General features: G+C 45.6%; 1 protein-coding gene across 1 annotated transcript in view; it reads left to right on the forward strand.

The window, feature by feature from the left end:
- NTRK3 (neurotrophic receptor tyrosine kinase 3) overlaps nt 1–14,107 on the forward strand; it is a 429,790-nt gene extending 415,683 nt beyond the window's left edge. Inside the window, exon 17 of the mRNA XM_040257595.1 lies at nt 1,939–14,107. Coding sequence (XP_040113529.1) covers nt 1,939–2,124 — 186 coding nt within the window. The 3' untranslated portion in view covers nt 2,125–14,107. The remainder of the gene's footprint in view (nt 1–1,938) is intronic.
- Nucleotides 14,108–14,789: the final 682 nt, after the last annotated feature.

Genomic DNA, 14,789 nt, shown 5'->3' on the forward strand with positions numbered 1-14,789 from the left:
CCGATCGTGAATTTCTCTATTAAACTGGCAATCTGGAGAGGAGGAGACATCCCAGTGCTTTTAATATTAGCCCTAGCAGCCACTCCTTCAGTTTCCACTAGACCTCTTTTCACGGGGGTAAAGGTAATAGAGGGTGGAGACAAGGCTCAAATAAAAGCAGGGAACATGAGCAGCGGGAGATCTATCAGACTGGCCAAGAACAGAGCCTAGTGGGCCTTTGCAGACTGGGAAGACCAAGAGAGTGCCGACACAGGGATTGTTTGACAAGCTGCCCCAGAGAGACATGAGGCTACACTGCAGACAAGGTGCTGTTGGGGGCAGCCTAGGGAGGTAAAAGCTACACATACAGGGACTTCCCTGTTGGCCCAGTGGTTAAGAGTCCATCTACCAGTGCAGGGGGCGTAGGTTCCATCCTTGGTCAGGGAACTAGGTCCCACATGCCATGAGGCACATTCAAAAAGTAAAAATAAATAAATAAGTAAAGAAGACTACAGATAGGCTGATGGGGACAAAAGGGGGGAATGTGAAGCTGGCCAGGAAGTTTAATCATATTTTTCCATCACACCCTAAGGAAAAACCCAAACAAACTCTCTGGCCAACCCAATAATACTTTTCACGTTCTCTACTAGAAATGTATGCATGCTTTCAGTTGTGTCTGACTCTGTAATGCCAGGCTCTTCTGCCTATGGGATTCTCCAGGCAAGAATACTGGAGTGGGTTGCCATGCACTCCTCCAAGGTATCGTCCCAAACCAGGGATCAAACTCAAGTCTCTAGCATCTCCTGGATTGGCACACAGGTTCTTTACCACTGAACCACCAGGAAAGCACTTGCCTAGAGACGATTCTGTGTGTTTTTATCATCACAATTTTTCTTCAAATGAGGAAACTGTAGTTTGGAGTCAGTAAGCTGCCCAAGGTTACATAGTGAGAGTTAGGAAGAAGTTCAAATAACCTGAGAACTGGAAGATGGAATCTTAAAAATTCACAGTGGCAGCAAATAGGTCACTCTGAGGAATTGGACTTCAGCCACAAATTACAAGCATGGTCCTGAGTTTCCAGCTGAGGATGGTCCAACTATACGTTACTTGCTTTCTTCCTGCTCCTCCTTGTGGCCTCCCCTTTGGTACACTGAGTCAGACAATCCCTTTTCCTCCTCATTTGGTCCTTAAAGCAGTTGGTCAAGGGATGGTACCCATCTTACAGGTAAGATACTGAGATCCTAGGAGGCCAGTTGACTTTCTCTGGCCACCCAGCTCAGCAGTGGTGAATCAGGTCGTTGGTCCCAGTGTTAAGGACTTTTAAAGAAATAGAGAAAGTAGAATTGATACATATGTTGTCATCAGTTCAGTTCGATATCAAGTATAAAATAGATAGTGGGATGTTGCTATATAACACAGGGTGCCCCAACTGGTGCTCTGTGATGACCTCCTAGAGGGGCAGGATGGGGGTGTCAGGAAAGAGACTGAAGGGGGAGAGGAGATATATATATATACACACACACACACACACACCCTGGGTTCAGTCCCTAAGTTGGGAAGATCCCCTGGAGAAGGGAATGGCGAGCCACTCCAGTATTCTTGCCTGGCAAATTCCTTCGACAGGGGAACTTGGTGGGCTGCAGCCCTTGTGTGTGTGTGTGTGTATGTATATACGACTGATTCACGTTGTTGTATGGCAGAAACAAGCACAACATTGTAAAGCAGTTATCCTCCAATTTGAAAAAGCAGAGATGGAGTGCAAAGGGCAGCAGGGGCCTGGACAAGCCAATGCTGGGTCCTAGCACTTGGAACTCATGCCCAGGATAGACGAGCAACTCTGATCTCCAGCCCAGTCTTCCCTGAAGAGCATCACTGATGTCGCGGCCTTCTGCAGAGTTTGAGCCTCTGGGCCACAGCTGAGCGTTGGCGATGACTTCCTTGTTCTCTCCCCTTTTCCAGGTCATCGAGTGCATCACCCAAGGCCGTGTTTTGGAGCGGCCCCGAGTCTGCCCCAAAGAGGTGTATGATGTCATGCTGGGGTGCTGGCAGAGGGAACCACAGCAGCGGCTGAACATCAAGGAGATCTACAAGATCCTCCATGCTTTGGGGAAAGCCACCCCCATCTACCTGGACATCCTTGGCTAGCAGTGGCCAGGGGTCACAAATCCACATTCTGTTGCCTCTTCTCTCCTGGCCTCACCCCATCCCTCTTTTCCACCTCACAGACTGTTTTCTTCCATCCTTGACTGAAGCAAACATCTTCATATAAACTCAAGTGCCTGCTACATATAACACTGAAAAAGAAAGAGAAAAACCCTGCAAGGCAGTTTGGCATATATATATATATATTTATATATCTAACTATCTATCTATCTATATCTACAGAGAGATACCCTCTTCTCTAATGCACAGAGAAGCTGCTGATACAGAAACCGCAAGACTGTAATGACAACCCAGATAATCTTATCTATTAGGAACGCAATTGGAAATTTGCGTAGGTGTAGGCTGTGGCCTGTATTTCTTCAGCTCCGTCTTTTGAGAGCGGAAGATCTTAAAGATGCAGAGAGACAATCTTTGTGTTGGGATGGGAGGAGCTGGGGAGGAGTGCCAACCACTTCTGCATAGGTGTGATCACCTGCACAGGTGTGATAGCCTCAAGCTCTACACAGGCGCATGGGCAGACCATGTCATCAGGGTCAGCAAGGAAAGAACACCAGACCAGGGGCTGACGGAACACCTCACACCTCCCCTGACCATCGTCTCCACCGCCTTCCTCCTCTCCGCCACTTCCACTATTTTCTAACTTGTCCTTTCTGGAAAATACAGTCCTCATGCTTTGGGGAGTCAACAACGGCGCCTACAGGTAAACACTGAACAAACAACAGCAAAACAGGAAGCCACGGTGACGCTGGACTACATCCATCTGGGTGTAAACCGCGCCTTCCTTTCTAAATCTGAAAGAGATGTGTCATCTATCCTCTGAACTTCAAAGACTGGACTTTCTGGATTTAACGAGCCACAGAATTAAAAGCCGAAATCTGAACCCTGTCATGGCACTGCCTTCTGTCTTTTGATCAGGCAAAGACTCCTTGGCCTCGCCTCCCACATTCAGGCTACTGGGGAGATAAGGGGGGGTTTGGACATCCCCCGTGTTGTCTGTAAATGTGGCTATAGCAGGGTTCCAACAGCAGGAGAGTTCATGACTTGCAGGTGTTTGAAGGTGTGCCCCTCTGGGGCCTCTGTGTCTCATCCTGTCTCCTCTAGATTCTAGCTTCCACTGCTCGGGAGCTCTGTTAAGCCCCAGGTAAACCCCGCTGCTGGAAAAGGGGGCCAGGTCCAGCCAGAGGCACTGGCAGTGCTTGTTTCAGAGAGTCAGGTGATGGTGTGGGCAGGAGCCAGCAGGGGAGAATCTGTTTGGCACCTGCACCTGGCCCCCTGGCATTCCCCTCACGTTTCCAGCCCCTGGAAGGATTGACGCCTCTGCCTTTGCGCTGCTGTGAAAATGCAGGGGCTGAGGAATCGCTTTTGTGGGCTGGGGGCGGGGGAGGGGCCGAGGCTGCTTTGGGAGGCATCCAATGGCCACCACCGCAGGCTGGGCATCTTAATGAGGACGGAGCCCCGACCAGGGAGAGAGAACGAAGAAGCATCTGGGCTGGGGCCAGCTGCCTTTGCCCTGGCACCAGGGAGATCACTGCCTTCTCAGTGCCTGCTGCCAAGGACCGTAAGGGGGTGGGTCTCTGGGCCCCCTGACCCATGACCACAAGAGGCCTGTGGAAACCGACAGCCTGGCCCCAGGGAGCCCTCCCGCGGGGGAGGAGAGGCTGTGCTTCTCCCAGGCCACCGGCCCTTCCACCTCGCCCCAGGCACAGAGCTACCGAATGGACTGGCCTTTTGCCCAACTGGCGTCTCCAGGTCCCCTGACCTGCCCCCCTCTCTGCCAGCTTAAGGGACAATTGGCAGCCTGGACGTTCTGGTCAGCTGCTGGACAGTCATCCTGCATGGGGCTCGGGAGACTGAATTCTGTGTTTGTGGCTTTGCTTCTCTTTTTAAGACCCATAAATATTTTTATTCGGATAGAAAAGAGCAGCACTCAGACGGTGGGGCACAGGTGGGCTTTGGGGATGAGTGAGGCTGCTGAGTGGGCTGCGAGGGGTGGGGAGGGAGTCAGAGTTGGGTGTGGGCTCTCGCTGTGCTGTGCTCCCTGCCCCGAGGACTTTTGAGAAGAGCTCTTGGGATGGACCATCTCAAAGGAATCCTGTGCTGTCCTATGGCAGTGACCCCTTGGGCCACTCTGGGGCTGCTGATGCTGGGTTGAACGCTGTGGTCTGGCTTGGTCCTAGCTAAATGAAAGACAGGTGATCCAGGAGGGAATGGTCGGGAGGTCCTGGGAGGAGGTTTCTCTTAGTGAGAGATGAGTCCCCAAGGTTCCTGTTGCTGCCTCATCCCCAATGCCCCAACACACACCGTGTGGCTTCCATCTTCCTGTCTGCGTGTTCCTAGAACCTATGTTCCTAGAACCTCAGAGTCTCTGGTGGTCTGGAAGATGGGGAGGTGAGAAGGGATCAGTGGGCAACTGGGAATTTCAGAATGCAGCAAGATTTCAATACAGGGTGCTGAGTCCTCCTGGTGTGATGAAAGAAGGCAATTCCTTTGCCAGCACGGAGGCTGGTGTTGTCAGATTTCCCTCGTCCTAGTCCCACGGGCCTCTGTGTTGGCCTGGGGGTCATGCCCTCATTATATCCATTGTTGGCAGCTGCCTCCTCTAAGAGTCCGAGATGAAGGATACAGAGGGGGAGGGCTTGCTTTCTTGCTGTCCTTGCTGTGCGCTCTGTGTAGAGTCTGCACATTGACTTATTAACCTCGGCAGGTAGCAAACATCAAGAGTCTTTTTGGAAAGTGAAGGAGGCAGAGGATGGGGCTGCAGCAATGGAAAGGGTCCTCGGGGCTCTGGGGTGAGTCAAGTAGGTGTTTCCTTCTGTAGAGGGGCGGGACTGAGAAGGCGCGCCCGGGTCTCCATGTCTCCATCTGTGACAGGCAGGATGTGCTTGCTCAACTCTGGCCCCTTCTTTGTTCTGAGATTCTTAGAATCAGCCCTAAATCTATGTGCCCTTTTCCTTAGGGCCACTCTGGACTGCCAGGGGGTTCCCTCTGTAGACCCTGAGTGGGTGGGGGCAGTTGCCTCAGAGGGCTCATCCTTCTGAACGTGGGTGGCTTCCGAGAAGACTCTCCTTTCCTCCTTGCCAGTCACAACGCTGCAGGGCTGAAATGCCCGAGGTCACTTTAGGTCTCCTTCACCCTCCTAGCCTCCCTGCACACTCAAAAAGCCCTGGTAAAGGGTTATTTATTTGCTTATTTATTTTTAAAGAGCTGGAGGTGGTTAGATGGGTTTTGAAATGACACCCCATTAGCCAATATGGCCACCCCCATCTAGTTCAATCTCATGGCCCGCTACCAAACTCCACAGTTTAGAAGTCCATGCTGGAGTGACTGGGAAGGGGCGTAGCATCACGCAAGCTCCTTTGTAGCTGTGGTGAATGCGCCAGTTCCCCCAGGCTTGTCTCCCTGCCACACCCTCCTCACCTGGTCCTCCCCAGACTGAGTGTGAGTGAGTTGCTCTTAGATGCCCACCTGGGAATAGGGTGCCATGGCCAGGGGTCTTTCCAGTTCTTCTTCACTTTGGTGGTGAACCCAATGCTGTCCTCTAATTACACCCTTGACCTCTGAGTGGATCTTGAGGGTCACTAAGCCTCGTTTAGTTAACAGACAAAAATCTTGATATTTCCTCCACTCAGAAGATAGTGTGCAAATCACCCCTGGAAAGAGACCTCCTACTGGAGGCAAAGGTTCCTTGGTCCTTCTGGGTTCAGGTTGACCATGACTCTCTTTCTCCTCTGACGCTTACTTTGCGGACTACACTAGTGCAACTATTTTTGGTGCTAAATACTACAGAAACCAACACCAATGGTAGAACAGCCAGCCAGCCCATTTTTAGAGCTGTTTGAGACTCAACTCCGAAGCAAAAGCAAGTCAGTCTTGCCTGGAGAGCACAGGATACATGGGAAGTTAGATGATGACATGGAGTGGTGGAAAGACCTCTGAGATCCCTGCCTTTGCTCTAGTTTCTCAGGGGATGTTGGCCAAGTCAGCTAGTCTCACAGATTGTCCTGTTTCTCATCTGAGGCATTTAGAAAGTTGGAATGGTTACCCTTAAGGTCTCTTTCAGTTAAAAAATGTTGTGTTGTGTTCACACTTTTTTTTTAGACTTGCTTGTTAGAGATAAGAAGGAAAATAAAAGATAGGTAAGGAGGAGAAGGAGGGAGCATTATCAGTGGTTAAGATATTGATTATAGAAGCCAAATCAGACAGGCTCAGTGATGATTAGGTCTGGGGGTTGTTGGTGGAGGGAAGTCAAGCAGACAAGCCCAGGACCCAATTTTCATACTTTTAAGGAAGGCTGCCAACTGGCCCCTTGGTTGATCTTACCAACCTGTCCCCCTCAACTGATCAAGCTACTCCATTCAACACCAGCATACCCAAAGTTGGCAGAAACTGTTCTTGGAGACAGTGTGCCTGCTTACTCCTCATACAGGTTGCTGGCAATCTGAGTCAAAATTCAAGAGATCTTTTCTTTCACCTGCTATTGTGAGGACCTAGGGTGTTGACAAGACATCAGTGTTTTAAGTGGCAGACTATTCATCAAAGTTCTGCTCCACCCAGGCATGCTGAGAGACTTCCTTGCCATGTTTCCAAACCAAACAGCAGCAGTATTGTTTTCACTCAAGGTGTGGTTGTTACTATGGATGGTCTTGAGGTCTGGGGTCTTGCTTGTGCTTTGCTCAGCGTCTGGAGCAGAGAAATATCTATAGATGTTTGTCGCATGAGCCCATGTGCTGCCAGTCTACAGAGCTGCCCTCAAATGCCCCTGGACTGTCTATTGTTAGCTTTGGCTGGGAGCCAGCCTGCTATTGAACCCATAGCAGTTGCCTTAGAGTGAAAAATGATTCTGTAACCAATAAGGTTTTGGTTCCTGGAGCACCAGTATCTTCTTTGATATCCATCTTTTTTTTTTTTTTTGCCATACTTAATACGTTTCAAAGGAAGATTCCAACTCTTGTACCACCATTAAGATATCAGTATAGGCTTTAGAACATGTTTTGGGATTGCTTAACATCACTGGGAATCATCTTAAGTCATCTTAAGGGGAGTGAGTGAATGATAGTCACTCAGTCATGTCTGGCTCTTTGCGACCCCATGGACTGTAGCCTGCCAGGCTCCTCTGTCCATGGAATTCTCCAGGCAAGAATACTGGAATGGGTTGCCATTTCCTTTTCTACTTACGGAGAGAATAGGCCTATATACCTTATATGCTTATATCCACAGATTTCACTGGAAAGACTTCAGTGGAGGTCCCCTTGGAGTAAGGAAGTTGATTCCATCATTTGAGCCGTACATGTCTCAGGGATGAGAAATCCAGAGATGGACTGGCCTAAGAGATGTTCAGAAAGGTCCTGATGGGAAATCTGTTCTCTTGTAAAGTTCAATCACTGGGGGTTCCCTGAATTAAATTCTGCTAATGCTGACATCCTGAGCATCTGAAAATCGCTCTTCCCGGTTCACGGATCACATGAGAACTCACCGTTTCTACACATCCTGTCCTGTTTCTGGGCTGGTATTGAATTCACCAGCACTGCAGGTGAAACCAATCTGTGGGAGGGATGGGACGGAGAAAATGTGAGATGTTGATCACTAATCACTCTTTCTGAAAGGCACTGCTGACTGTAGTGGGTGTGGTGAATATCTGTGAATCTCTGCATGGGGTATGAGGACTTTTGCTGTGAGAATAGTTTCACCCAGAGAATCTGGTATCCTGTCTTCTGACATAGTTTCTGCCTCCCTGGTATGTTCCTCCAAATCAGAGTTCCCTGGACTGTCTAAACAAGAGATCCTCCCACCCAAGTCTTGGTATGCCAACATAGACACTATTCTATTTCACAAGGAAATCCAAGGAAATTTGGGGTGCTCTCTCAAAGTACTTGAAATTCTTGGTCCAAGTAAGAAAAATTCAGATTCCACTTCCTCTTTAAATTCCAAATTTAAAACAAGACCTGATCTGATATTTGCAGTAGAGAGCTATATCTTAAGCCAGTGTGCCAGGCTGTCTCCCATCCTATAGAGGCAAGAGAGTGAGCTCTGTTCATTTTTCCCAATCACCAAGGTAAATGGTATTTTATGTGCAGTGCCATGGCCCAAGCTTGGAGCTTGCAAGAGATACTTATGCCCAACAAGCTAGAAGTTTATAATAGAAGGTGTATCAACATCGTATAGATGAAGAAAGCTTGTTGAAGTCTCCTTCTGAGAAATGCCCGTCACTCAAATCTTGCTTTTCAGCTTTACATCTCATGAGAGAAGTTGGTTTTTTCTCAGTCTAGGTGATGACAAATTTAGATTTCCTTCCTGAATGTCTGAAGGTAGATTGAGCACCTGGATACCCACAGTCTACCCTGACACTTCTTTGGATGCAGCATCTCTAAAGCCCATGAGAAATATGAGTAGCTAAGCTAAGTCTGGCAGCTACTCCTTCATTTAAGAAGAGTTCACAGGCATCATAAAAACAAATTTTGTAATATGTTAACAGGTAGCACATACTCAAGTGAATAGCTTCCTGACATCTTTTGTTTTCTCTTGGAGAAGTGTTTATGCTCCATCTTCATTCCATAGCTTCCTGACATTAGCTGATTCCTCTAAGCTCACCTCTGGAGTGAATAAATAAACCTGGTCCAAGTGATTTGATGCCTGCTTTCTGCAGTGGAGAAGTAAATCTTAGTAAAGAAGAACATCTTTCATTGTTGTCTTCTTCTTCTTTTTTTTTTTTTTACTTTTTCTTTTTTTCCTTCTGGCTCTTATCTTCCTGCTTCCATAGGACTGACAATCCAGTTTCTCAGACTCCATGAAGGTCTTAATATAAGGTGAATCTCAAGACCACAAACAGTTTGGACTTCAAACAGTGAGAAAATTGGCGCTGAATGATTCGGCACACAAAGCAGAAAACTTTCATTTCCTGCAGGCAGGATGGAATTGACTGTTATATTAAGACTTCTGAAGGAACCCTGCCCTGGAGTAATTTCAGCACTGTCAGACAATGTTGACATCTAGATTAACCTCTGTGCAGTGAAGTTTACTGCAGAGCTCATTGAGAAGCATGTGGTGGATCTCTGCAAATCCCATCTAGACCCATTGGTGAGCCACCCTCCACACCACGCCCCTCCACTCCCCACCCACTCCTCTCCCTATCTGTGGACTTTTTAACCTCCAGGAACCATGGCTGGGATCTGATCCCAGGAGATGGAATTTGGCCCCCTTCTCTGGCGCGCGCTCTCTCTCTCTCTCTCTCTCTCTCTCTCTCTCTCTCTCCCCCTGTCCATGGTGCTGAACCAGGCTTTGTGCTCAGCTGGAGTGACAGTGGTTGTCATTGTATTGGTTTTCCCCTCAGGGCACTACAAATCAAGGCATAAAAGCCACTCTGCTGATGACAAACAATTTTGTGGCATATCTTTATGCTGCACAAAGTGAAATGGTTTATAAGGAATTAGTGTGCCCCACATCTATAAGACTTTCTCTGAGCTCTCCAGTTCTCTAGCATTTCTAGGTTCAGACGTAACAGGTCCTGACTACAGCTTGGTGGTCAGGTAGGGGTGATGGATACTGATGGACAAAGGTATTGCCCTATGTCTGGGTAGGTGTTTCCTATGGTTCTAACAAAAGAGGTAGCATAGCTCCTTTTTCTCCCAGCTGGGACAAAGTATGCAGCTATCCACTATGATCTTTTTTGCCCACTCTCTCCTGATGGGGTGGTGGGCTCCAGAGTGGCCCATACCCTTTCTAATTCACTATGTGAAACCACACAGGGGTGCAGCAGCCAGAAGAAACCTCAAAGTAAAAATCACAACTTCTCTACAACCGGGGGCCATTCATCACACCAAAAGTCTTGAGAAACGTCCTTTAGGGTAAATTCATTGACCACAAATTTCCCTGGTGTCTTACTGATTTCCGTTTCTCCCTGAAATTGTTTTTCCCACTTTGCCTCCTATCTTTAATATGAGTAGCAGGAATCTTTTTGTATTCCCTTAGACATTCTTTAGGAGAAATGAAAGTTGCCAGTCAAGGACATTGTGTTTATTGACTGGGAAAATAGATTTCTGGGCCAAGTAATGTCACAGCCATATAAAGAGGCAGACCTGATGACTTTATTTAAAAGCAATTATCAGTGTTTTATTTTGTCTGGGTGCTCAAGCTCATATAGGGCAAACTGCATTCATCTTTCTATTTTATTACTTAAACTTGTTCACATGCACACACGCACACACACACAAATACCTTTACACTCCTATTGGTCTTAAAAGGTCCAACAAGCAGTGTGCCCCATTTGTCTTTCTCCCAACAATATCCATACACATGTATTTGCAAATAAGTGTGCATCAAGCCTGAAGTTTCTTAAACTTATTATATCTGACCTTTTATTTTATTATCTACACAATCTTCGGCTTTCTGACTTTTTGCACTATGGATCATCTATGAAATTAAGGCCTTTTCAAGGAAGACTATATCTTGACTTTTCAGAACCTTCATATTTAATGGTTGGATTCATTTTCTCAGAGAAACATAAAACCAAACTGAACGTTGATGCAGATTTTATTTAATTTTGGGGGATGGAAGAGAAGCACTGGATTGGAGCCTGAATAGTACATGTATTATGTATAAGTATAAATGTAAGTTAGTTCAAGCAGATTACTGAACCTATCTTGGGACTGAAACCATGAGATATCAAACATTCAAATGGAATGGGAGCATGAAAGGGAAGTGGTAGACTTTCTGAAAGATTTCAATGTTCCAGGGGGACAAGGATAGAGCACTGGGCTAAAAGTCAGTTGGGTATAGTTTGTCTGGGTGACTGTTTCCAAGTTACTTCAGTTCTCTGGGCTGATGTGTAAGTGTCCTTAGTCTATGGTGGGCAGCTGGTAGACCTGAGCCTCTTCTTGAATGGCAGTAGTAATATAAGTCAATCTCCAACTTGTCTGTTGCTCGGATCACTTTTGACTGAAGGATATCTTCTCCAGGTCTCCCCTAGAACAAGATTGCAAGTGTCCCTGTCCTGAAGATTCAGCCTCACTTTAGTCTTGTGTTCAGTTCATCTCTTGCAGCTCTTCTTTGTATGTTCTTGAAAGTTCATACTTGTACCATCCACCACTACCCCCTATCGCATCCCTCTATCTCTGCCAAGTCAGGAAAAGCCCCACCGGCCCCTCTCCCTCCTTCCTAGTTTGGGCATCAACCACACTTGTGATTTAGCCAAGGTTTCTGGAGAGGAAACCAGTGTGCTCTCAGCCATCAGTCTCTTTCCAGCTCATTTGGCCAAATGATTAGCTCCTTATTATCACCTCATCAGTCTCTCTTGCACAAGAGATGTTGGGACAACAAACCCATGATAATGTCCTGTTCTGTCTCTTTGAGGATTATTTGTTCCTTCTGTCTTGGTTTAGACAGGTTTGCCTTGCCACAGACAGATTTTCCTTCAAATTTCTTAAGTCATTTTTCTGGCTGTTAAATAGACTGATAAACCATGATTTCCTTCTTCTTCTTTTTTTTTTTTTTTCCTGCTTAGGCTCCTATCAGCACGGGTGTACTATATCCCTACAGAATAAGAGTGTCACATGTCAGCAAGATGTTTATTTATTTAGTAGAAAAGCTATAATATGGAAACACAGATTTGCAGCAGCATCCAAATCTTGAAAGGGACAAAGAGTCTTTTTTCAGTCAAATGAGATCTTTACTGTAATGGCACCAGGAAGGCTTATACCTTAAGAACTGACTTGAACCTGATAACATGGTCTCTTTTTAGGGAACAATGAGGTGGAAGAAATTACCCCAGGACCTGGGGAGACTAGATCTTCCACTCCACAAATCATGCTGTATCCGTAGATATTTCAACTCTATCTCTCAAATGGCTCTGAGAACCAACAATGACCTAAGATCAAATATCCACGTTAACTACTAAAAGCAAATTCATCACATTTAAACACATTTCTAGTTGCTTAATATAGTTTTTACCCTGGTACTTCTGGGGATAGTTTAATATTGTTTCTTTTCTTAATCCCTGTTAATATTTTCAATAAGATTTCTAAATTCTTTTATCTTCATTTCTTTAGGAAAAACATGGAGTCAATTCAAAATTTTGTGTATGATAAAATGATTAAACAGACTGAAAGTAGTGTAGGGTAGGGGGACAACCATAGGACTAGGGAGGAAGCAGAGGACATCTAAGCTCCTGTTTTTGCTGAGTGATCTTGGAAACATCATTAGCCCTTCTGTGCCTCTGGTTCTTCATCTACAAAAGAAAGCTGCTAACAGCCCCCTGTCCGTACCAAATGAGATCATAGTTGTCCAATCACCCTGTGGGCTTCACGGACACCTCAAACAGTAGAGCCCACTCTCTGGGAAGTGAGTTTTGCCAAGAGCTTTCCTGGGTGTTGAGGCTGTGAGTTCCTTTAGAGATGTGCTGTTTTGAAGAGCATCTTTCTTAAATCCCTCCTGTGACTTGGTTTCTAGAGTTTTGTCATAGGTATTTTCTTCTTGGAATCATCATCAAGTTTGGAAGGCCAGAGAATGCCTTTCCAAAAATACAAGCAGAAAAAGGATGCTTTACTCATATGGCTTTGTCACTGAAAAAGCTTTGATGGTAGACCTTGTTTTCAGGTCTGGAGTCCTGAATGTTTCATAGCAAAATGGCATCTCCTGCTGTGTTTAACTCTTTATTATCCATTATTGCTTTTGTGAGGTTCTGTAGATTTCAATGTAATTTTTTTTAAAGTAGGACTCTATTACGTTTCCTTGATAAACTGGAAGTGAAAGCCAGTCTTGAAGAACAGCACCCAAAGTGATAATGATCCTGAAACAGTATTGTGTTCATTCTGGGGCTAGCATTTTGTGTATAGGAAAATAACCTTAAGATGGAAAAAAAAAAATTGTTGGAGTGAAGATCAAATGCCAGACCACCTTTCTAATAGCCTTGAGCACTCCCAAATAGGTATGATTGGGATTCCCACTGAGAAACACATCTGAATGGAAATGAAGCCCCTGACAATACATCGTGAAGCCAGATTACCAAGGTTACAACAGTGATGTCATTTACAGCCCTTTAATAAAAAGGTCTCAGGTGTTTGTAACACCAACCACTGTTTGTAAGGGTGATTACTTGCTATGTTAAAAATTTCAAATGTAATTTCCTTTAGATCTCCAAGCTATGATCAGGTGCAATGCAACTGACTAAATGCTGTGCATACCTCTTCTTCTTTTTAAAGAATTTCTCACTCCAGAGAGAAATCACAATAATCCTGAGGACCTGAAATCCTAAGAAATTCAAAAATCTTTTGCTCAAGTTCAGACCATTTCAGCTTCCCACTTCTCTTTCTACCTGAGGGTCAGTTTTTGCCTATCTTAGATAGGAAAGCAGCATCTTTGTTCTGAACCTCTGTCCCTGTGACTTTTACCCTGCAGCTGTACAGCAGACAGAAAGCATTTTAGCTTACTTTGAAATGAGAGTCCAAATTGGGTTATGACTAGGATTTTAAATTAGGATGTGAAATTGGAGAAGGCAAGCTGATTCAGGGTGATGTTCCATAATTCATTCTGCTAATCCCATGGAGTTGACCTTCTTCACAGCCTGCCTTGAACAAGCCATCTCCCTGTGTAACTTCCTAGTGACAAGGTTAGATTACTTAAAGATTTCAGAGATATCATTTGAGAAATAACTCATTGGGTATGGAAAATTTGATTTAATGTGTTAACAGGAACAACAAGAACCTATTTTAATGTTTTTTTTTTCTTTCCTATCTCTGAAATTTTAGTCTTTCTTGAGGCCATTGGGCTGTTTCCTTTTCAAGGCTGGAAAAAATTGATTATAATTCATGTCTATAGAAAGGCTCCCCCAAGCCCATTGCAGCTGGAAGCAACCCCAAATGACCCATGTTAATCTTTTGTTACCCAACAGAAACAAGGACCCTTCTTGGTTGTGTGTCTGGGCCATGGCGAGTGAGCTCAAGGGTATTATCAAAATAAAATGAAAAGAAGGCAAGTTGAGACAAGAAAATTCTCAGTTTGAATTTGAGAGAAAGTAGCTATCTTGCTATCTCTGGCAAAGATTTGTGTAATGCGAAGAGAATAGTCATGTTCTTTCCCAACTAGGTTTTACTTTCTGAGTGTGTGTGTGTGTGTGTGTGTGTGTGTGTGTGTGTTGGGTGTCAGAGGAGCTGAGAACATTAGGAAGTAGTTGTTTATGAGTTTAGGCTTCCTCTTGAGCATAGTAAAAGCTCTGCTCAGTTTCTCAGAATGTGACAATAAAATTAGGGGTGGAGAGGAATTCAGAGGCCTGTGTTTCAGTATATGACAAATTTTTACCCAAATGCTTCAGAAGCATTTAGTCCTTTGCAAGCCACACATATCCTATGTCTAAAGTGAAAGAAAGTGGAAAGTGAAAGTCACTCCATCGTGTCCAGCTCTTTGCGACTGCATGGACTATATAGTCCATGGGATTCTCCAGGCCAGAATACTGGAGTGGGTAGCCTTTCCCTTCTCCAGGGGATCTTCCCAACCCAGGGATTGAACCCAGGTCTCCCACATTGCAGGCGGGTTCTTTACCACCTGAGCCACCTTAAAGTATCAGGAAAAGGAGGCAGTCAGTAGGCAGTTTCTGCAGACCCCAATGCTTCATCCAATTGATAAGTTCCTTTTCGAAGAGTTAAGTATCTGACTCACCT

This window comes from Oryx dammah, unplaced genomic scaffold (assembly GCF_014754425.2).
Source record: "Oryx dammah isolate SB20612 unplaced genomic scaffold, SCBI_Odam_1.1 HiC_scaffold_16, whole genome shotgun sequence".
Classification (NCBI taxonomy): Eukaryota; Metazoa; Chordata; class Mammalia; order Artiodactyla; family Bovidae; genus Oryx; species Oryx dammah.